General features: G+C 49.0%; 1 protein-coding gene across 1 annotated transcript in view; it reads left to right on the top strand.

Moving 5' to 3' along the window:
• Positions 1-22,685, top strand: part of PTDSS1 (phosphatidylserine synthase 1) — a 45,931-nt gene that overhangs the window by 13,790 nt on the left and 9,456 nt on the right. Inside the window, exons 3-9 of the mRNA XM_030888556.2 lie at positions 1,680-1,724; positions 4,413-4,537; positions 6,796-6,954; positions 9,314-9,465; positions 14,784-14,925; positions 17,028-17,140; positions 18,757-18,822. Coding sequence (XP_030744416.2) covers positions 1,680-1,724; positions 4,413-4,537; positions 6,796-6,954; positions 9,314-9,465; positions 14,784-14,925; positions 17,028-17,140; positions 18,757-18,822 — 802 coding nt within the window. The remainder of the gene's footprint in view (positions 1-1,679; positions 1,725-4,412; positions 4,538-6,795; positions 6,955-9,313; positions 9,466-14,783; positions 14,926-17,027; positions 17,141-18,756; positions 18,823-22,685) is intronic.

Below are 22,685 nucleotides of genomic sequence, written 5' to 3'. Positions count from 1 at the left end.
GAAAGAGTTCTAGAATAAAAATTGAAATGTCATGCTTGCCTGGGACAGGCTTCACCAGAAGTTGGCTCTGCTAATTAAACCACAAACCTACTGCCTTTGAGAGTCTACTACAACTCATTGTAACCTTATATAGCATTTCTGAGACTACAAGTCTATGCGAAAAGAGCCTCCTCTTCCTTTCGAGAAGAGTTGGGTGACTTTGAACTGCCAACCTTGCCACAAGCAACCCAAGACCTAACCCAGGGCTCCTGCAAGTCTTCTTAGGGCTACACTAGTCCCCTTGTGCTGATTCACTCACTCAAACTCTGCCATGGAATCTGTTCTGACTCACGAGGACCCTAATGGACAGGGTAGCACTGCCTCTCTGGGTTTCCGAGACTAACTTTTTTTGACAGGGTAGAACTGCCCTTGTGGGTTTCTGAGACTGTCATTGTCATAAAGGGTTACAGTCTCGGAAACCCATAGAGGCAGTCTACCTTGTCCTATAGGGTCGCTATCGCAGAGAGCTTGGTTTTCTGAGCTTAACTCTTTATGGGAGTAGACCACCTCATTTTTCTCCCACGGTTTGGCTGATGTTTTCAAACTTCTCACCTTGGGGTTAGCAGAAGTAAGCGCTGTACCACCAGAACTGATTAAAGGGGGCTATATAAGGTTATTGGCTGGCTCACAGGAATTGCTGGAGGGCTGGAACACCAGGCTCCAGGCTAAGCTGCTGATGACAGGCCCATACCCCAACCTGGTTCTCTTCTGCTGCTGTGACTGAATGGAGCTCCACTTCCACATTGTGACCGCCACCTCCAGCCAGTGCTAGAGAGGAGGGTAAGAAAGAACACACTCTCCTTACTTAGGGCTAGTGTCCTGGCTCCTGAGACTGAGACTGCCTGGTTATAAAGGAGGACGGGCTGTGAGCTCCGGTGTCTCCCCAGAGGATGTGGAGGATCTCCCAGCACAGGAAGCCTGTGTGGGCAGCCACAGCAGGACAGGTGCCCGCGTGAGCAGTACATTTCAAAGTTTGCCATTTATAACCCTTGCATTCAGTGGACTGAGGCCCTGTTGTCCCGTGTCTTTGTTTTAATGAAACAGAAGGCTTGGTGGACCACTCTCGGGAAGGTGAACTTCTGTCCTGAGGCACCTTTGTTTCCGTTGTGTGGCATCGGCATGGGACTGCCATGTGAAAAGGCTTTTGTTACCATGGGTCATGAGCAAAAGCCTCTGCACTAGCCTGTTGAGTGCTCAGAGACCATGTTTGCAGAACACACAGCCTTTCTCTCCTCTGCCTGTCGCAGACAAAGATGTGCACGCCCGGGCACAGGGCTGGGCTTTCCAGATCCCGGGTCTGCTGCATCACTGGGCCATTCCACTTGCAATAAAGCCGATCCTGGAACTGACTCTGATCACATTGTGTCTGTGGGAAATTCTGTACTTAGTTTTGAAGGAAAAACTTAAAAACAACCCAAAGCCTCTATATTGTAAAGTGCTACCTCTCATGATTGTAGTGATGCTAGTTACAGTGTTGATGAAGCACTTCCATCTAGACTCGGTCTTGACCTCAAAGTGTTTTTATGTTAAAAAACCCAAAGTGTCATGTTGGAGCCCGGCTGAGTGCCTTTGTGGAGCTCTGCTGTGCTTCCTTGACTTCTGGTCCTCCCTTCTAACCCCACAATGTTCTCTCTCTGCAGGTCCGTTCACCCGCCCTCACCCAGCGTTATGGAGAATGGTTTTTGGTGAGTTTCCAGTAGTATATTTTAGTGTATGTGTGTGTGTGTACCATCTTTTTTTTACAGAGGAGTATTTAAGTTTTAGTTCAAATGCATTGATTTTTTTGGTCAATCTTCCTTAATTCAATGTCCAACTAGTCATTGAAAATACCGTGGCTTGGGTCAGATGCAGCTTAGTCCTCAAAGTAACATCCTTGCTCTTCAACACTCTGAAGAGTCTCGTGTGGCAGATTCACCTAATGCAATACAATTGCCTCTTGATCTCTTGACTGCTGCACCAGAGCATAGATTGCAGATCCAAGCAAGATGAAATCCTTGACAGTTCTGGTCTTTTCTCTGTTTATCATGACGTTACCTATTGGTCCAATTATGAGGGTTTGGGTTTTCTTTACATTGAGTTGTAATCCACACGGAAGTCTGCAATCCTTGATCGTCATCAGAAAGTGCTTCAAGTCCTCTTCACTCTCAGCCAGCAAGGTGTGTCATCTGCATTTCACAAGTTGTTAATAAGCTCTCCTCCAATCCTCATGCTGCATTCTCCTTCATATAATTAATTTCTCTGGTTGTTTGCTCAGCATACACATTGAGTAAGTATGCATTTGAGCTATGGTGCTCGTGAAGAATATTAAAAGTCCCATGGTCTGCCAAAAGAATAAACAGTTCTACCTTGGAGGAAGTACAGCCAGAATGTTCCTTAGAGGCAAAGCTAAGGGAACTTTGCCTTAGGTACTTTGGGCATGTTACCAAGAGAGTCCAGTTCCTGGAGAAGGACATCATGCTTGATAAGGCGTAGGGGAAGTAAAGAAGAGCCGATGGCCTTGGACAAGATGGATTGACCAGGTGGCTGCAGCAATGGGCCACAACGTAACAACAATGGTGAGGCTGGCCTAGGGCCGGGCGGTGTTTCTTCTGTTGCGCATAAGATCGCCATCACTGGAGGGTGCCTAACAACAGCATAGCAGTTTTCTTTACCATTCGACAGCTAAAACTTCGTCGCTGTTTATTTTTGGGGTTCCTAATAGAAATTTGTCACTGCAATTATTACCCAGATGATGAAGCGCTAGTGATGACTTGTGACTTATACTTCTCTTACATGTGAGCACCGGACGCCACACACTCACACACACATGCACGCCTCTTCCTATGCCCTTCCTTGCAGACTCCATGCCAGTATCTTTAATATCACAGATGTGGAATAGTGTAAAGATATCTTCGTACTATGCTTTTATGCAAGGCATTCATTGAACTCCTTTTCAGAATTGGTGTTCCTTGTGACATCGTGGGTAACATCTGGGACTGCCAACCACAGGGGCAGCAGTTCACACCCATCGTGTGCTCCACAGGACAAAGCTGAGACTGTCCGTTTCCATGAGGTTTACAGCCAGAGACCCAAAGGGTCAGTTCTGCTTTGTCCTACAGGATTGCTATGAGTCATAATCAACTCCGTGTCGGCTAGGTGGGGATTAGGCATTAAACTGCTGACTGCAAAATCAGCGGTTCGGAACCCTGGTCACCAGCCACGCTGAGGGCGAAGGAGGCGACTGTCTGGTCCTGTAGCCTGGTGGCTTAGTGGTTACAATTTGGACCACAAAATTAGCAGTTTGAAACCACCTGCCACTCTATGGGAGAAAGACAAGGCTTTCTACTCCCATGAAGAGTTACAGTCTCAGACTCTCACCAAGGCAGTTCTACCCTGTCCTATAGGGTTCCCTTAAGCCAGAATTGACTCAATGGCAGTGCGTTGGTTTGTTTTGGTCTGGTCTAGTAAAGGTAGAAATGTCTGGAACGAGGGTGCCATCGTGGCCACGAAGGAGAAGAACGCAGTGGGCCAACAGGCATTTTGGGGGTTCAGGCTCAGATGGTGACCACAGACTTCCAGAAGATCTTTCCCATGAGAGACCATCTGTACACCAGCCTGGCAGGGCTTGCCATGGACAGCCAGATCGGTGCCCAGTTGATTGTCAGCTCAGTCCTTACACTCATGAGCCCGGCAACCAACCTCCTGGATGAGACACCGGTTTGCCCTGTCCGACACTGAGACTTCCATTGTACTACGTTGGACCCAAAGACCTTGTAAGAGCCATTCATTTGCTCTCTGGACCTCATCCGTTGCCCCATGGTGACTGACAACTTCATGGTCAGTGGCACCTGCACACGTAGATGTGACAGCCCTTCTGGGAGCCCAACATGGATCTAGAACACTTAATTCAAATCATCTCCCAAGCCATGCCGGTCACTGTGGACGAGGGTGGGAGTCATTGTCTCAACAGTACATTGCAATAATAAAATCTGGTTTTGGGCAGAATGTGGCTGGGGAGTTGGTGCTGCCAGAGCCACTGTGTTGTTCTCCATCGTGGCCATGACGGCACCCTCTGCTTAGTCAGCACATCTGTGTGCGTCGCTTCCTTGACCTATCTGCCCAGAGACCTGTCCACCCTTCCCTGCCCACCCACACACCCTTTGCCAGCTGGTCCGCTGAGTCAGCTCTGAAGCATCGTTTCTTAGACTGTTACTGACTGCACTACCACCACAATCTGAGTTAGCACTGCTTATCAGACTCCCTCATTAAAGAAAATATCGGCTTGTAAGAGCCGTCTCATCAGAGTACATTGTAAGAGTGCAATCTATTTTAGCCACGTGGATGGTGTATCTGATCTCTCCTGAACTTACTACGTCTGTCTTTGCTTCCCTCAGGACTCAGTGTGCTCTACTTCCTGTTCCTGGTCTTTCTCCTCTTCCTGAATTTTGAGCAGGTGAAATCCATAATGTATTGGCTAGATCCAAACCTTCGCTATGCCACCAGGGAAGCAGATATCATGGTAGGTACTTACCGACAGTCTCGTCAGAAAGTGGTAGCTTCTTGGGTGTAGGGAGTAGTTAGCTGTACATTTCAAGCTGTCCCTTCTCCAGATCTCCAGTATCTAAAACACAGATTACTGAGCCAGCCCCTGAGGTGCATGGTTTTCCACATGAGGTACAGTCCAGGGAAAAGGAACCTTTTCTTACAGCAGAGAGTTCTGTGAGGAGGAGTGTAAACATCATCACCCCACAGGGCTTGAATGCTGCCTCTCACTTGCTAGCTCTAGGACTTCAGACAAAGTCCTTATTAGCCTGTCTCCTCTCTGTCAGGTAGCGTCCCTGGGCAGTGCAAGTAATAAACACAGTCCTGTTAACCGAAAGGTGGATAATTCAAGATCACCCAAGTGTCTAAGAAGGAAAAACTCAAATGTTCTGTTTCTCTTGAAAAATCCTGTGGCACACACTTCTGCTCTGACCACGTGGGAGGGCCCTGAGTTGGAATCCGTCACGTTGGAAACAGTGTGGCAGTTGTTTTTAAAAACCAGTTTTAGAGGCAGTTGTGCCATCTCTGGGTGCCTGCCAGCTGTTACCAGGGCGCTGCTCCGCACCCCTCCATCACCCGATGCCAGGACCCTCCCACCTGCCTGCTCTTCTTTATTTCTTTTTAATGAAACCTTGAGCAATTTTCATGCCTGGCTTAAACAACTCCATTGTTTTTTTGGCTTTTAGTCAGACTGTTTTATTTTTTTCATGCTGATCCTTTCCAATTTTTTTTAATGTCTACCATTGATAGAGGCTGAAGACAGACTTGGCACTGATGCTCAGGAAAGGAGCAGGCACACAGGGCCACCGGCAGGTGTGTTTTAATGGGCAGGAAGTCACATGAAGGCCCTTGATGTTGGACCTTTTTTGGAATGGTGCTTTTAGACTTTAGCTTTTATACAGGAGATGCCAAAAGGCAAAATGAAGAATGGCTACAGGTTAAGACTTTTAGTTTTGAGACTATCAGTAGACCTGGCTCCATTCAAGTGCCAAAAATCATTTGTAAGGAAGAGATTGGTCCGTGCAAAGGAAGGAAGTCCCCCATGAGGTGGGTGGACACAGTAGCCACAGCAAGGGGCGGACACTTACAAGACCAGGCAGTAGAGCCTTCTGGGAGACCTAAGGCCACACGGAGTCAGCTGACTGGACAGCAACTAAGAGCAGCAAATGACGGAGGGAAGGGTGGGAGCTGCCACTGCCTGCCTTGTGTCTGCTCTCGACAGGCATGCCAGGCTGGGTGTCTCACTAACTCGCGTGCTAGCCACTGACACTCCCCTTATACAGGTGAGGAAATCCAGCTCACGACGGTTAAGTAGCTTGCTCAGAGTGGAAGCTAGCAGGTCTCTCTGGCTCCAAAACCTGTTGTCTTCCCTTTGACCGTGTGCTAGGCCCATAGCTGGAGGCCTGGTGGCATAGTGGGTTACTGGCTGAGACGTTGACTGCAGGGTCAGCATTTTGAAACCACCAGCCTCTCCACAGGAGAACGATGAGGCTTTCTACTCCCGTAAGGAGTTCCAGTCTCTGAAGCCCCCAGCGGCAGTGCTACGCTGTCCTGTGGAACAGCTTGCCTCTCATGTTCTGACAGAAACTGACTTGCAGGTGGGTTTTCTGGTCTGCCTGTGAGTTCCGTCTCACCACTGAGGGGAGAAGGTCGACTCACTTCTTGACATCGCGTTTCTTTAGGAATTGACTTCACAGGGGCCTCTGAATGCCACAGCCACAGCCCCCACCGAGCTGACCCTGGTTTCTGAAAGTCTAGTTGTCTCAAGTTCCGGCTGCCTCACTCTTGCCCGGGCAAGCCAGTGGAGGCTATTTTGAGCTTGTAGAGGTCTCTATGGTGCAGTGCTTACCGGCTCCCGTCCGTCCGTGGTCACTTTGGAGTAATTGTCCACGTGTTCCGCAGCCTGAGCACCTGTGATACAAAAACGAGAGGAAAACCACTCCCTTAGCCCATTCTGACTCTTCACAGCCCCATCCCGACAGCCTTCCAGACGTGTGTGGGAAACTATCTTTTCATTCTGTGTTTCCCTCACACTTTGTGGCACCTGCGTAGAAGCAGAGCAGGACTGATTTCCAAGCTCTCGTCCATTTTCCCTCAAGAATCCTCAGAGATCGATCCCCCCTTGTTTCCTTGACGACATGGTAGTTGTCAGGGTCCCGGCAGCACTTTTCATTGGCTGCCAAGATTGTGCACATGAGCGGCTTGCTCGAGCAAGCGCCTTTAACTCTTTCCTAGGATTATGCTGTCAACTGCCACGTGATCACGTGGGAGAGGATCGTCAGCCACTTCGACATCTTTGCCTTCGGCCATTTCTGGGGCTGGGCCATGAAGGCCTTGCTGATCCGAAGCTACGGCCTCTGCTGGACCATCAGCATCACCTGGGAGCTCACGGAGGTAAGAGACGGCGCGAGCCTCGCCAGTGTGTGCAGCTGTCCCGCAGGGAGCAGTCGACGGTCACCGGGAGCTGAGTCCTCTCCACACTCCCCGCCGGCCAAACCTTCTCAGTCTTCCCCGAAGAGCGAGCGCTGCCCACCTGGGCTTTCCTTTCGGTTTTCAAGCCATGCGTTGCTCGCTTTTCTCACACGAGTCTGCTTTCCCTCTCTCCTGTTAGCATTCTGTCATTTTCAATGCCTCTGCTTTCTTCCTCAGAAGCATTGGAGATGCTGAATTGTTTTAGTCACCTACTCACTGGGCAGCAATAACAGCACATCCCTTAATACTTGCTACATATCAGAAAGGTTAAAGGTAAAAAAAAAAAAAGGTTAAAAGTCAACCACGGAGGCAGCACCCCTGGACTCAGCAAATGCAGACTGCGGGGGCAGGCACTGTGCGGTTGTACCACAAGCGCCCCAAGCACATGACGTCAGTATCCCAGTGCGAACTGAAGAGTGATGAGGCCAGCTGAGAGGGGTGTGCTCACTCACCACTGTCCAGTGGGGGGCACTGTGGCGGGGAAGCATCACAGAGGCATCCAGGACGTAGACCTCCTTCATCTCTGTTGTGATCGCATCACATCCCACTTAATTCACAAAGGAGACGTTCTTGGCAAACTGATCAGAATGAAACGTCGGGCGTACATTTATCATGTGATCTTTATGCTGCTTTGAATAATTATTCCAGAGAACAAAAGCTGGCCATGTGAACTTGATGCTAATCATTGCCCTGGGCAAAACTTAGGGGCACGTGTCCTTCAGAGCTGGCTTCTATTCATGAGCTTATCACTTCACCTGGATCCCCACAAAGTCCGTATCACCGTAAATGCCCGCAGTGAACTAGAGAAGGCAATGAATGTCTCCATTGTTCAAGTGAGAGAACCTGCCTTCAGAGCCTTGGTTCTCCCTCTTGCAAGCCGTCCATCAACCCGATTTAACAGAGCAGAGGGGCCCCACTGGCTTTGTTAGACTAGAATCTTATCCACGCGGTTGCCAGTCTTTTCTCTTGTGGAATGGCTGGGGGTTCAAACAACCGGCCTACCAGTTAGCAGCTGAGCACTTAACCATCGCTTCACCAGGGCTCCTTGGACACCTCTCCTGAATGATCTCACTCCAATATCCCTTCCAGAAGCCTTCCCAATCCCTCCTTCCTTCCTTGTCACCCCTGGTCATCGGTTTCCACATCCCCTCACTTAGTCTCACTTACCTGCCACATCCTGGGTGCTTGATGCAAGATCATCACTAGTCCGATCTTTCCTCCATTTTGAAGGTCGAGGGTTCAAACCCATCAGCCACTCAGCAGGAAGAGAAAGACTTACGGTCTTGGCAACCGGATGTGTAAGATCGCTAGGAGTGAGCATTGACTGGATGGCGGTGGGGTTTTTGTTTGTTTGTTTGTTTGTTTGTTTGTTTGTTTGTTTGTTTGAGGGGGAGTACGATTCCAAATCGTGTCATCAAGTTCAGCATTTCTTTTTTTAAAATCATTTTATTGGGGGCTGCTACAACGCTTACCACAATCCATACATACATCCATTGTGTCAAGCACATTTGTACATTTATTGCCATCATAAATTCTCAAAACATTTGCTTTCTACTTGAGCTCATTTGTCCCCCTCCCTCCCCACGTCCCTCCCTTACGTATCCTTGATAATTTATAAATTGTTATTATTATTTTGTCATGTCTTACACTCTCCGACGTCTCCTGCTTTTATGATTCATCGTTGTTTTACCTCAATAGCTGTGGAGTGTTTTGAACGTGCACAAGCGTGGCGGATTCCGTCAGTGCTTTGCTCTCAGGTGTGAAGACTTCTCCTCGCCTCGTCCTGCTCGGGTTCTCAGTCTCCCAGGTCATTAATTGTTGGAGAGTCTATCTCAAGAGGGCCCATCATTCATTCAAGGACCCGTCGGAAAAACCGCAAAGAGCTGCTTAGATTAGTGTTAGTTACAGTCCATCAGCAACAGGAAAAGAAGAACCAGGTGATCGACCTCATTTGGTTTTTAGTGATATTAACCTGGTTTTTGATGGAAGTTCCCATTTGATAGTCTTCACTCCTCGAAGTTACTTGCAGTTCACCCGGATGTCAGCATCCTCTACGCTGTTTTCTGTGTACCCCTCGTCCCCTTAGCTTCTCATGTTTGTTTGCAAGAAACTGTTGGCCTTTCCACAGACCTTGTTTCTTTGAATGCTCTAGGAAAAAGGAAATGTCAATCAAGAGCTACTTGCAGAAGAGTGGTGTCCGGAAGAGAGAGATTGTCTTTCTGTGTGGCACCATTGTTACTGCTTATTCTTTACCAAGGGGCATCTTTTTCTGTGTTCTCAGCTTTTCTTCATGCATCTTCTGCCAAATTTTGCCGAGTGCTGGTGGGACCAAGTCATCCTGGACATCCTGTTGTGCAATGGTGGTGGCATCTGGCTGGGCATGGTCGTGTGCCGGTTCCTAGAGATGAGGACTTACCACTGGGCCAGCTTCAAGTGAGTCGTGTCTCTGGACATTCACCAACAGTTCCTCGCAGTGCACAGTCCTGTGCTCCAGCAGGTGCAGCTTCACGGAGTCTAGTGTCTTTCTTTGATAAGAAAGAAGCTCACACGTTAGTCATCGAAATGAAATGAGGATAAACCCAGTTTCAGGCATTCACCCGAAAATGTTGCATCACCAATGGTGGTTTTTCTCTCCCTCACCCCACATATTGAGAAGGTCCTAACTCCCTCTCGATTCTAGAGTCTTTTCTCAAGTCCATCGCCTCTGTTTTATCCCTCCCGCCTCCCACCTGTGTTGCAGACGTCCCTGGGTTGATTGCCCTCCCGACCTCACACCGTTACATTTGTAAGAACATCCGGTTTATGATGTCATTCCCCTGGGATGGTTTGCACTTTTTTTTTTTTAAAGAATAAAGTGATCAGTCATGTACCCAGCAAGTGAGGGCCCTCTATATACACCCTCCCAGCAGGCAAGGTTCTGCGTCTGAGCGCACTGGGATTGACCCATGTCCCTCCTCCTATCTTGCCTGACTCACTCTTGTCTCCTCAGGAAGCCGCATCTGGCTCCTTGGAGTAGTTGCACGTCCTTCCTGTTTCCCCAGAGGGCAGTGCTTGATCCAGCCTTGGTGGGTCTGCCCTTCCACTTGACTGTGGCCAGAACCACACCGTGGAGGAAGAGGACAGGGGTGACAAGAAAAGGCATGTTTTTTTGAGGTCCAAACAATTGTGAGCATTTTCCCACATCAGTCAATATTCTGATAAAATAGGAGTTTAAAGGGTTTCTTCACATCCCAGTTGGTTCTCTATTGTTTCAGAGTTTTTGCTTTGATGAAAAAAGAACATTGTGCTTCCCTGATTTTATTTTTGTTGATAAAGCCTTCGAATGAGATGATGCTAGTTGGGTTGCTAGCCAGATAGTCAGACGTTCAAAACCACTGGCTGCTCCGAGGGAGAAAGACGAGGCTCTCTACTCCCATAAAGAGTTACGGTTTCGGAAACCCACAGGAGCCATTCTACCCTGTCTATAGGGTTGCTCTGAGTCAGCATCAACTTCATGGCAGGGAGTGTGGTTTTTTTTTTTTTTTTTGTACACACCATTATGTAGATACACGTCCGTTCCATCGTCCTCTTTATCTGTAGTTTTTAACCTTTCTCAGTTTTGTTCACACATAAAATTGTGTGAGAACAGATTTCTTTTCTCTCCTGGGTGCTCTTTATGAATGAAGGACGTTAACACTGCCTTCTAAATACGAGTTGTAATCTGTACAGAAGCCAGAATTCTTGATCTTCAGCAGCTAGTGTTTCAAGTCCTCCTCACTGTCAGCAAGCAAGCGTGTGTTATCTGCTACCGCAGGTTGTTACTCAGCCTCCCTCCGATCCTGATGCCACACTCTTCTTCATATAATCCAACTTCTCTGATGGTTGGCTCAGCACACAGACTGAACAAGTACAGTGAGAGGATACAACCCTAAACCATACCTTTCCTGTTTTAAACCTTGCAGTCATCCCATGTTATGTTCACACAACTGCCTCTCGATCCGTGCACAAGTTCTGAAAGAGCACAGTGAAATGTTCCAGGTTCGTTGCTGTTGTTTTTATATAAATCATTTTATTGGGGCTCGTACAACTCTTAGTCACAAACCATACATCCTTCTCAAGGTTATCCACAGTTTATTATTCTCTGCTTTGAGCCAAGATCCTTCTGACATCAGCAATGATATTCCTATTCCTCTTCTGAATCTGTCAGTGTGCTGTTGCAACTGTTGCTGGGCGATCTTGAGTAAAATGTGCTCGTGTGCGATATCACTGATAATGAGCAGTTTGTTGGGTCACCTTGCTTTGGAATGGGCACAGATGTCGGCATCTTCCAATCAATAGGCCAGGTAGCTGTCTTACAGATTTCCTGCCACAGACAAGTGAGTGCTTCTAATGCTTCTTCAGCTTTCTGAAACATTTCAGTGGGTGTTCCATCAGTTCCTGAAGTCTTGTTTTCCGTTAGTGCGTTCAGTGCAGCTCGTATGTTACCTCCTGAAATAGTAGACTGTGGGCTAGTTCTTTCTGGCAGCATGATTGTGCGTATTCTTTCCATCTTCTCTTGATGCTTCCAGAATCATTTAATATTTGGCCTATAGAATCATTCAGAATTGAAACTCGAGGATGGAATTTTCCTTGGGTTCTTTCAGTTTCCGATTCCCTGCGTGCGCTCTTCCCTTTTGGTTGTCTAATTCTAGGTCTCTGCACATTTCGTTATTCTCTTTGGCTTTGTCTTCTCAAGCTGCCCTATGGAATTTTCTGTTCAGCCCCTTGACTGCATCCTTTGGTCCATTTGCTTTAGCTGCTCCAGGAGTAACAGAAAGTGTCAGTCTCTTCTGACAGCCACTTTGAGATCCACTTTGAGAAGTCTCTTTCCTGTCTTCTGAATGACCTTTTGCTCTTTTCATGAGTGATGGTCTTGATGTCCTCCCACAGCTCATTAGTGTTCAGTGAGTCACACGTTCTTGGGATGTTCTTGAAATTCAGGTGGGATAGACTGAAGGTGGTATTTTGGCTCTTGTGGACTCGTTTTCATTTTCTTCAGCTTTATCCTATATTTGCATGTCAGCAATTAATTGGTGGTCTGTTGCACAGTCTGCCCCTGGTCTGGTTTTAGATGCTGATAATTGCGCTTCTCCATAGTGTCTCCCCACAGAGGTAGTCAGTTTGAGTCCTGTGTATTCCTTCTGGGGAAGTCCACGTGGATATAGCCGCCTTTTGTGTTGTTGAAAAGAGGTATTTGCTGTGAAAAAGTTGTTGGTTTTGCAGAGTTCTATCATGTGACCTCCAGCTTCGCTTCTGTCTTCAAGACCATATGTTCCAACTAGTGTTGCTTCCTCTTTGTTTCTAACTTTTGCATTCCAATCACCAATAACTATCAATGCATCTTGATCGCATGTTTGATCCATTTCCACTGACGTCGTTGAGAGAGTTCTTCAATTTCTTTAGCCCTGGCTTTTGTGATTGGTGCATAAATTTAGTTGATTGGATTTCCTCGAAGGCGGAAAGATAGCATCCGATTCCAGATAGCACTGGGCTGTACCTCATGAAGGATTTAGCAAGACCCTTCCTGACAATGAAGGCCACGATTGTGTTGTTCCCAGAATAGTAAATTGTTTGATTTTCTGGTTTAAAAATGGCAAATGCCAGTCCATTTCGACTCAGCGATGCCTAGGATATTTATCTCCCTGTGTTTCATTTCATTTTTGGCCACCTCCCATGGTCCTGAATTCATACTTCTGCACATTGCAAGTTCCAATCATTGGAAGATTTTACTATCTTGTGCCTTGGAAAAAGCTACCCCCGTGCTTTGGATTTCGGCTTCCCCTAGCAAGGACTCCAGGGCCGGGATCTGCTCGCGCTCAGTCTGACTCTTCCCATTTGTGAGATGCGTGACTGCACCTTGCTGTCTTGGGGATCTGCGAAGTTTAACTCTGCTTTCTGGGATTAAAACTAAGAAAGGTTGAAGACCACTGTCCATCCACCCAAATTATTCACATTTTTAGGGAAGAAAGAGGGTAACGGAAAGCCGTGGATACATTTAGGGATAAGGAGCCCGGTGACCCAGAGGCTGAACATTCAGCTCTGTGTAATAACAGACCCAGGGATCTGCTCCCGTGAAGCTTCCTGCCCATGGACTGATGGGGCAGTTGGGCTCCGCCACACAAGGTCTCTCTGAGACGGCAACCCCCCACAACAGTGTCGGGAACAGGACCCATCTTACTTCCCGGTCTTGCTAGCACACCTCCTGGCCCAGGGCCCACTCACAGCCTTGCAGACGCCCACACTGTGCCTCGGCGGCGCCAGGCCATGACTGAATCTCAGCTGCTTGCTTTGTCACCAGTTCTCAATTGAAGACCGTTGCTGCCCTGCAGTGACAGGCCCTCTGAGGACAAGGACAGGTCACGTTGCACCTGTCATCCTGTGGTGATGATCAGTCGTCATCCATCCCCCCCACCCCACCGAGTACACACACAGGAGTGTGGGGTGAGCAAATAGCAAGGCCGGTATGGGAGAGGGGACTCTGCTTGTGCTGAGCAGTTATTACACAAGCATCAGTGCAGTCTTTGTTTTTGTTTTTTTGCCCAACAGTTTTGTTGGCAAGTAATGTACATATCATGTAATTCAGTAGTTCAATCATTCAGTCATATCAAGGAGAATTGCACAATCACTCCCACATTAGGTTTCTGTTGTTTTTTTGGGTGGAACATTCCCCTTCCCATGGTAAAATTGCTTCCAAGATGAGTTAAGCAATCACAATCTGTTCCAGGGCACCTTCCCCCTCCCATCTTCTTCACCATCCACTCCCAAGGCCTCCTTACCTTCCACATCATACCCTGCCTCCCAGTCCCTGTATTCCCTATAACGCCTTGTTCCAGTTATTCTCATTATGCATACACTCCACCTGTGCTTCACAGCTGGGAGACCCAATACAAAACAATAAAAAACAAAAATGCACTAAGGCAGTAAGGGGTGAAAACATAGGAGTATACAGACAAAGATACAAATAATGTGTAAGAAGGGACAGACCCTCAACAACATTCAGAAAGCCAGGAAGAACATTCCGTCTTGGAACCAGTAAGAGGTACTTGTCCCCAGAAATGTTTAGCTGCCATCTATGTTCAGCTGTTTAACTGGCCAGGCAACAAGGTTGATCCAGCAAAATCAAGATTATAGTGGTCTTTGCCGGATAGTTAGGCCAATCGAGACTTGTCCAGAGCAGGTCTGCCAGTGGCTCAGTCTGACCAGATGGTTTGCAGTTCCCACCGTCCCCCAAATTGGGCGATCGTAATTTTTGCTCTGATGTTTTTCTCCTCACCATATTCAAATTTTGTAATTGTCTTCTTTGGATCACACAAGCTGTGTGCTTCTTCCTTGTGAACTTAGTTGACTCCTTGCTTAGATGGCTGCTTATTTGAATCCAAGCCTTTAAGACCCCAGGAACTTTTCTGATTGATAGCCGGGCACCATCTGCTTTCTTCACCACACTTTGCTGTAGCGTCCTTATCTTCAGTGATCCTCTCACGAAGGTGAGTATGTAGCAGGGCCATGATGTTAGAACTAATGGAGCTAGGATTCAGTGTGAGTCCAAAATTCATTCCTGGATCTATGCCTGTTTAAAAATTTTGCTATAACTTGGGAGCCAATTGCATGTGTCTTATCATCCCCTAATTCAATCCATCAGTGCAGCCTGTGTTTCCTGTCTTTGCATTTCCCCCTTCGCTCCTTCTCCTCCTCTGCTTCTCTGGGTTCTCACCGGAGCCCTTTTGGTCTTGCAGGGACATTCACACGACCACGGGGAAGATCAAGCGTGCCGTGCTACAGTTCACCCCTGCGAGCTGGACCTACGTTCGCTGGTTTGACCCCAAGTCTTCATTCCAGAGAGTGGCTGGCATCTACCTTTTCATGATCATCTGGCAGGTATTTTTGTTTTTAGGATGCCCAGAGCTAGGAAAAGAAATAAACAGAGCCGCTAAAAGAGAATGTAGAGTTCATTTTACCTTGCTTTGCATGCCGTCTCCATTCGTGTTTCTCAAACTGGGCACGGCTGTTTCTGGATGGGGGGTGGGGGAGTTGGGGTGGGTGTAGAGGGGGGAGGCGTGCTGTAAAACCAGATGCCTGCGATTTATCCTGGATTATGGGCTCTTGTGTAAAATTTAAATTATTTGTTTCATTTTCAACCATTTTATTGGGGGTATCTTTCCTCGCTCATGCAATTCATTGGTTCAGTCACATCAGGCAGAGTTGTTCAATCATCACAATAATCCGTTTTTAGAACACTTTCTTTGTTCTTGTACTCATCATTTATAGTAGTCTATTTTTTAATTGCCAGGAGAGCGCTGAGTAATTTTTTTTCTTCCCCCCTGAAAAGGGGGCTCGAGGCCCACTAAGTCTGGGACACATGAGCTGGATGCTTTGGGAGATGCACTGCCCGCTCCCCAGCTGCCCCCGGGGGAATGGAAGCGATGTGATAGCGAAGTCTGTCTCCTCTGTGAGGGCATTTCACAATCAAGATCCTCGAATGGTGACTTATAGGCCGAAGTCCCTGGGAAAAAAGCAGCACCCTAAAATACTGCTCAGACCCATCCCTCGATGAGTCTGTCTGGATGGCTTGTTAGAATGACTGTTTTCAGGGCTAAATGGACAGGTTTGACTGATGTTGCAATCAAGCTCAGTGTTTGACGTTCAAAATTGTATCTCAGCCATTACCACCCTGGGCGCTTTACAGAAGGCAAATAGAGAAGCCCCCAGATGCCCAGAGAGGAGCCATAGTGGAGCCGTTGGGGGAGCATTGGGCTGCTAACTGCAAGGCCAGTGGTTCAAGCCCACCAGCTGCTCCGTGGGAAAGACGAGGCTGCCTGCTTCTGTAGAGATTTATAGCTTGGAGCCCCTGTGTAGGTTCGATGTGCGTTGCAGCTACTCAACGGCAGTGGGTTTGGTTTGGTTTGGCTGCAGCCTCGGGACAGTGGAGAATTTTCATCCAGGATGTTGTCAGCAGCAGCTAGAAGCTGTAGTTCTCCATGCCAAGTACATTACTGAGGTAATTCCGGCATGAAGGTCCTTGGAAAGGGATGATCCTACCTCTGGAGCCAGACTTCTTCCTGGTCATCCTTCCCCCACGTACAGTTTTACAGCTGGTGGAGGGGAAGAGAAGCCAGCACTTGCCTGAAGGGGCTTGATGAATTGTTAGGAGTGACAGTTCGAGCAGTGGGCACACAGTCCCAGCGTGCGGGGACCCTGCTCTGTGTCACGTTGATAGCAGGACTCTTCCGTGTCCACACGTGGAGGGTGACATGACCATCTTAATCAACAGAGCGTATGTAAACAGAAATGTTCGCGTGTGTTTACGTGACCACTTGGCTTGGAGAAGTCTGCTTTTATAAAAGAGGACAGTAAATGCATCGGACCCAAGCGTTTCCTTATCAGGGCACATGCCAGGGTAGGTATATGTACTCCTTGAGTATTCGAATAGTCAGGAGGAGCAGTTGGCCCAGGAGAGACGGGGTTCCGGTTGGAGACGGTAACGCAGGCGGCATTCCACCTCTGCATGGGCGGGAACGTGCCTTGTGACCGACTTCCCTGTGCAGCATGAACTGGTGGCCTGTTTTTCATTTCCTTCCTTTGAAGTCAGTGCTGTCACAAGTTTGATGTCATTGAAATGCACCTGCCTGTTCAGACGACCTTGACCTTGCTGCAGTTCCACTCTGAAAGGCCTGGACTCTCCAGGTTCGACGGTTAGAATGGACTCTGCAGCCACTGTTTTGCTTGGGACTGGACAACGAGCCCATGCTCCGAGCGAGCCTCTGTGCTCCGCTCACAACCCCGCACCACCCCGGGCCTGAGGGGCCATGGCCAACACTGGACTGGTTTTCAGCTAGTTTGGATTGCCACCCTTGGAAGGGCTGCAGGTGCCATGACCATACCAGTGTCCATTGAGAGAGGACTGACTAAACCTGGCTTAGCCGGAAGTACCAGGTTAACAAATTTCTCTCTCTTTCTGTCTCTCTCTCCCTCTCTCTCAGCTGACAGAGTTGAACACCTTCTTCTTGAAACACATCTTTGTTTTCCAAGCCAGTCACCCACTGAGTTGGTGCAGAATCCTCTTTATCGGCGGCATCACGGCTCCCACAGTGAGGTAATTCTGAACAAGCCGGCCACTGTTTGGGGGAGTTGACCAGCTCCCTAGACTGCTCCCTAAGGGCCCTGAGAAGCCAGTCTAAAGGATTGCGCAGAGTCCCTGGATAGCGCAGACCGTAACTGGTGCTCTGCTGCTCACGGGAAGGTTGGCTGTTGGCGTCAGCCCAGAGGCTTGGTGGAAGACAGGTGTGACAATCTACTTCTGAGGACCCAAAGGAGCGCAGGTCTGCCCACCTGGAGTGGCAGCGTCACCGGCTTGTATGTGTTGTAGAAAAGACTGCATTATCTTGCAGTGTTTTTTAAATATTAATTTCTAGAAAACAGAATAAACCAGTTGCCCTGGAGTCATTTCCCACTCTGGCCGACCCTGTGCATGTAGAACTTTGCTCTATAGGGTTCTTAAATGGGAAGTCTCTTCCCGGGTGCCTGTGGGTGGGTGGGCCTGAACCTGTAGTCTTTCCACCCAAGAACACGAAACCTTAGCATCACCCACACAAGCACTCCTTGTATGGATGACATGTGGAAATTAAAAGGGTTTTGATCTGTTGGGTTAGATAGTAAGTAGGTACTATTAAAGTTGATTTTATCAGTTTGTTTTTTCACGTGGCTCCTGGATAATTTAAAGTTGTACGTGTGGCTCACATCTTCCATGTAAGCTCTTTCTGTTGGACAGCGCTGCTCTCGGCCTTTAAATGCCATGCCATTGCTGCTTTGTGCTGACCCGGTCGGTAACATTTAAAATCAGTGGCCTTCAGCCACCAACTGCCTCTTCAAACATTCCGTAGAAGAGTCCTGATCCAAAGGGGGAACTAGGGAACCGAAGTGCAGATGATAGGAGAGTCCAGGCTTTCTGAAGCCATTCAGGCGGGATGAACCCACCAAGCTATTAGCCTGTGATTTCTCTTTGAACCTTAGGCCGTACGGATCCCCTGAAGCTTTCCTTAACCCAGACAGTAGTTTAGCTCCGCTAGTGAAGATGGTCTGCGCTAGCATTGCACTCTTGAAGAGCTGTCTCTAGGCATCAGTGGACAACAGCCACTGGGGAGGAGCAGTACAGACAATGTGACTGGTCCCATAAGCTCAGAGCATGGAGTCCGTCTCACTGAATTGTACCTGTAGACAGCGTTTAATTAGTGGACGTTTTATATTTTCAAAAGCAATAACAAAATCAGATATTGAGAAAGAAGGGCACAGAGAAAACATGGACATGCAGTGACTGAAGGGCAGGCGGAGTTCAGAGAGCCAAGCTCTGTCTGCTGCTGGCCTGAGTCCGAACAATCACCTTTGTCCTGGAGAGACCTCAGGAGCCACCTGTGTAGGAAGGACTCAGCTCAGGGTCCTGGGGAGTGGGGGCAGGGTGTCTGTAATCTGCCTCTTCATATTGCTCCCCTCCCCCCTCCCCCCGTCTCAAAACCCTTAACCCTTGATAAGCATGTTTCAGCAGACACTCGCCTCTCGGTGCCCGTAACAAGACTAGACCAGGCAGCCTGAGCCCTGGAGCCCGGCAGGGTCAAGTTTTATAGTTGCTTTGTCCACATTACTTAAATGTGCCATGAAAGCACATTGCTTTGTTCCTGAGGCAGCTCTCACTGCCTTCTGACTCTGTCCTTGCAGGCAGTACTACGCGTACCTGACGGATACACAGTGCAAGCGCGTGGGGACCCAGTGCTGGGTGTTTGGGTGAGTATCAATTCTCTGGAGGCAGGTGAACAATGCTTGATGCTGTTGTTTTATATACCGTTCCTTTTTCACAGTCCCTTTTCAGACACAAGTGTAGAAAAGTTGCAGTTACCACCCCAGCGTCTAACCCACCGCACTCCCAGGGCTCCTTACGTCAAAACCCCAAACCAGACTCATCGCCATTGAATCAATTCCGACACCGAGCGGCCCTTTAGGGCAGCGTAGAACTGACCCTGCGGACGTCTGAGGCTGTAACTCTTTATGGGAATAAACAGTCTTGTCTTACATGGAGTGGCTGGTGCTTTCGAACTGCAGACCTATGGTTAGGGGCCCAGCACATAACCACTATACCACCAGGGCTCCTCAAAGCAGCAGCCTGCTCTGGTCGAGTATAATTTTTCTTTTCCAGAGGTAATTATGGTAGGGCCATGATGGATTGTCTTTCTCTAAATGCAAGTGCTGTGTCTTAATATACTAATTAATTTGGAAGTTTAGTCCCCAAGGTAAGTGGACAACCCTTGTTAGCAGATCGGGTCAGTGATCCCTTGCTTAAACGTCAACACTCGGCACTCCCGTTTAGGAACCAGCTTTCCAGAGATATCCAGCACACCGGTACCTGGGAGGGAGGTTCACAATTTGGTCAAGGTTCTAAATGAGAGCTTCTCCAAATGGGCCATACTGCCCCCTCGAAGCACTGGAACAACCCTGGGGGTGGGGTGTGCTGCGAAAGTAGATAGTTCCCCATAATCAGGGATTGTGGGCTGTGACACAGGAGTTTGTAGTTGCCAGGAGGGTGCTGAGTAGGTTTTTTCTGAAGGGGAGGTAGGTAGGCCACATAAATGTGGGAGCCTCTGCTCTGGAGAAAGATGATGCAAAGGAAATTCAATGGAAACTTGAAGTAAGAAGATACAACAGATCCTTTCATCAGATTTTTGTTTTTCCAAATAACTTTTTTTCTTCAATGAAGAACTAAGAGCATATGTAAAAGAATATGTTGTTGTTAGTTGTCATGCAGTCAGTTCCAACTTGTGGCCACTTCATAGAGAACCAAGTGAAATACTGCCTGGTCCCCCACTATCTGCATGATTGCCTGTCTGTCGGGCTCGTGGTTACAGCCAATCTGTTTCGCGTGCCTTCCGGCGGTCTCTCTGGAGGCTCATCTGCCGGCACGGGGTCTCACGTTTGAAGTAGATTACCAGCTTGTCTTAGTTGGGACCTCTGCTGGACCCTGTGCCTCATGAGTGACCCCGCTGGTCTCACGTAAATACCGATGGCCACACTCAAGCCACCACAGAGGCAAGCTGACCTGTGGAAGAGGGCAAAAAGACTATATGGTGGGTGCTGGGTGCAGGCAGCTCTGCTGACTTGCAGCAACCTCCTGGATGGAGTGGAGCAGCTCTGTAGGGTTTTCTTGGCTCTCATCTTTGAAGACACAAGTCCAGGTCATAGCTCCCATGGAGCCTCCGACTGGGTTTCAGCTCAACTTCCTGCTCCCAGCCTAGCCTGTCACCCTTGTGTCACCATAGGAACCAAAGATCACCCCCCCCAGCTAGCCCCCCGAAAGATAATTGCTGCTAACATGTCAGTGCCCCTCCTGCCAATTGTGTGTGCGCGCACGCACACGCAACCACCCAGGATCCAAGCCCACATTCTAGACTCTGAAGTTCCAAAAACTGTAATTTTAAAGGATAAGAATTTTAAGGGATAAAAATCTGTTGCTGGGTTTAGACAGATCTTTTGTACCCTTTTCCTGGAATACAAAGGGTCTTTGTTGTCTGTGCCTTACAGACTGGTCTAAGCTGATTTTTTCCTCCCCAGAGTGACTGCGGCTGACAGGGTGATAAGATGGGCTCAATTCCCTTTGTCTAACGAGAGGGAATTTCTCTCATTAAATTTCATTTCTCAGACACCAACGGCAGAGACTCTCCCCCCCCCCTCCACGCCCCCCCCACCCCACGGGGCTGGGACACGGTGGTGGTGATAGAAAGCAAGGTTGCCAAGCGCCTGCCCGAGGGCCCTTTCCACCAGGCCTTTGCTTCCCTACCAAAGCCGTTGGCGAGGTCTTCATCCAGGTGCTAGACGAGATGTTTTCTACCAGCCCCCAACCTGCTCACAAACAAGAGCTGTGGGGTCGGAGAAGGGAGCGGTGCCACGTCACAGTTTCTTTCTCACCGAACAGCCCAAACCGAATCCCCAAAGGAGGCCCCCGAGCGGTAGCAGGAAACAGGGCCTTGTCAGAAAGTGGTTAAAGTGAAATAAAAGGCAGACCAACCATCATTTGGCTTATTTACTGTGCTTCTTGGGAATGTAGAGGGCCCAGAACAGAGAAGTCAGGATGAATGGGTCTGTGGAGGACGCGGGCACGGCGCAGTCACAAACTGCCTGTGTAAATCAGGCATGCCGAGCCAACGTGCCTATGGCGGGTGTGCACTGTGTACACGGCTGCCCCCTGCTGGTCAGAGGGGTGAGAAGCAGGAGGCCCCAGTCTCCCCTCCCCTTGACCTCAGCTCTCTACCTGTATGTCCCCACCTGCTCACCTGCCTCAGCTTTACCCCTGCCTCCCTCCACCCTTAGCCTCACCCCCACACCCCACCCCTCAAAACAGGACTGGGTTCAGCCACTAGTTGTAATTGGAATGATTGTGGTTCTAAAGTTGTGGCACTGTGAGAGAGAATAGTCAGGAGTGACCCATATCCAGTGGCTTTGGCTTTCCTGAACCCTGACCTTTGCCCTTTGGGAGGTGGCAAGGAGGAGGGGAGGGTCAGTTAGGATCTCCTGATGTCTATTATCACACCCTCCACACCAGTCTTGTCTCCCGAAGAGATCATTTATCGTGGGCAAACATTATACCGCCAGCATCTGTGCTGGCTGCTCGCCGATGTAACTAGGTATGAGCTCTCGGTGTGGTCCCCAACAGCTGCTTCCCGGACCTGCGCTCTTAATCCTTTTGTACTTAACATGCCATGCTTCACAGAAACGGGCCACAGTCCAGCTGGAGAGCAGAGTTCTCCACCCCAGCCCCCAGGGAGAAAGGAGGGGCATGAAAGAGGTGACTGCTTCTCACAGGGACTGCAGCACCGGGGAGGGGAGCAGAAGGGAGGGGAGGACCATGGCTTCGGATTCAGACCCACCACTCTTAAACTGTATTCAGTTGGCATTAAGACTAACAGCAGCCTCAAACTCTACACTCACGGTTGATGCCTTTTCTTCCTGTTCACTGCACCTGCCTGGAGCAGATCTCACTCCCAAAATTCCACTGTTGAGAGCGATCCACACATTTGCTGATGGCAGTGCCTTTGTATCTGCTAGGGGTTTGCAAGGAGAGGGGGCTGAGCCCAGCCCGTGGCCTCTCTCTGTCGTAGGGAGTGTCTGTAAGTACACCAGTCTTCCTTGTCCAGGTTCCACCTAGAACAAGGAGCACCTCAAGTTGAGTTGCAGGAAAGCACTATTCATATATGCAGTTTGAGATCACGCGACTCCCTCCCTCCCCACTGGACTGGTTGGTGGTCCAGACGCACCAGCCCCTCCAAAGGATGAGGATGAGGCTGTCTGCTCCTTTAGACGGAGTCTTGGAAGGCCTATGTGGGGGTGCTGGGGGTTGGAATCGACTCGATGGCAGTGGGTGTGGCTCTTTCTCACCCTTCCCCAGAGGTCTCAGTAGCTCTTTGTCTGGGGATATTCTTTCCCCCATGGTACAATCCCATAGGAAAACCTCAGCAGCTGCGGGAACGCCAAGTAGCCGCCTCCCCTGTGGGTACCGTGGCCTCCCCTGTGGGTACCGTGGACTCCCCTGCACTCAGGGTTCGTGGTCCAGACCACATGTGGCAGCTTCTCTCTGCTGGAACACCAGCTCAGAAACCCTG

The sequence above is a fragment of the Echinops telfairi genome, unplaced genomic scaffold, assembly GCF_000313985.2.
Source record: "Echinops telfairi isolate 266 unplaced genomic scaffold, ASM31398v2 ScPeMD7_1;HRSCAF=3_0, whole genome shotgun sequence".
In the NCBI taxonomy this organism is placed as follows: domain Eukaryota; kingdom Metazoa; phylum Chordata; class Mammalia; order Afrosoricida; family Tenrecidae; genus Echinops; species Echinops telfairi.
This window is presented reverse-complemented; position numbering and strand designations above follow the sequence as displayed.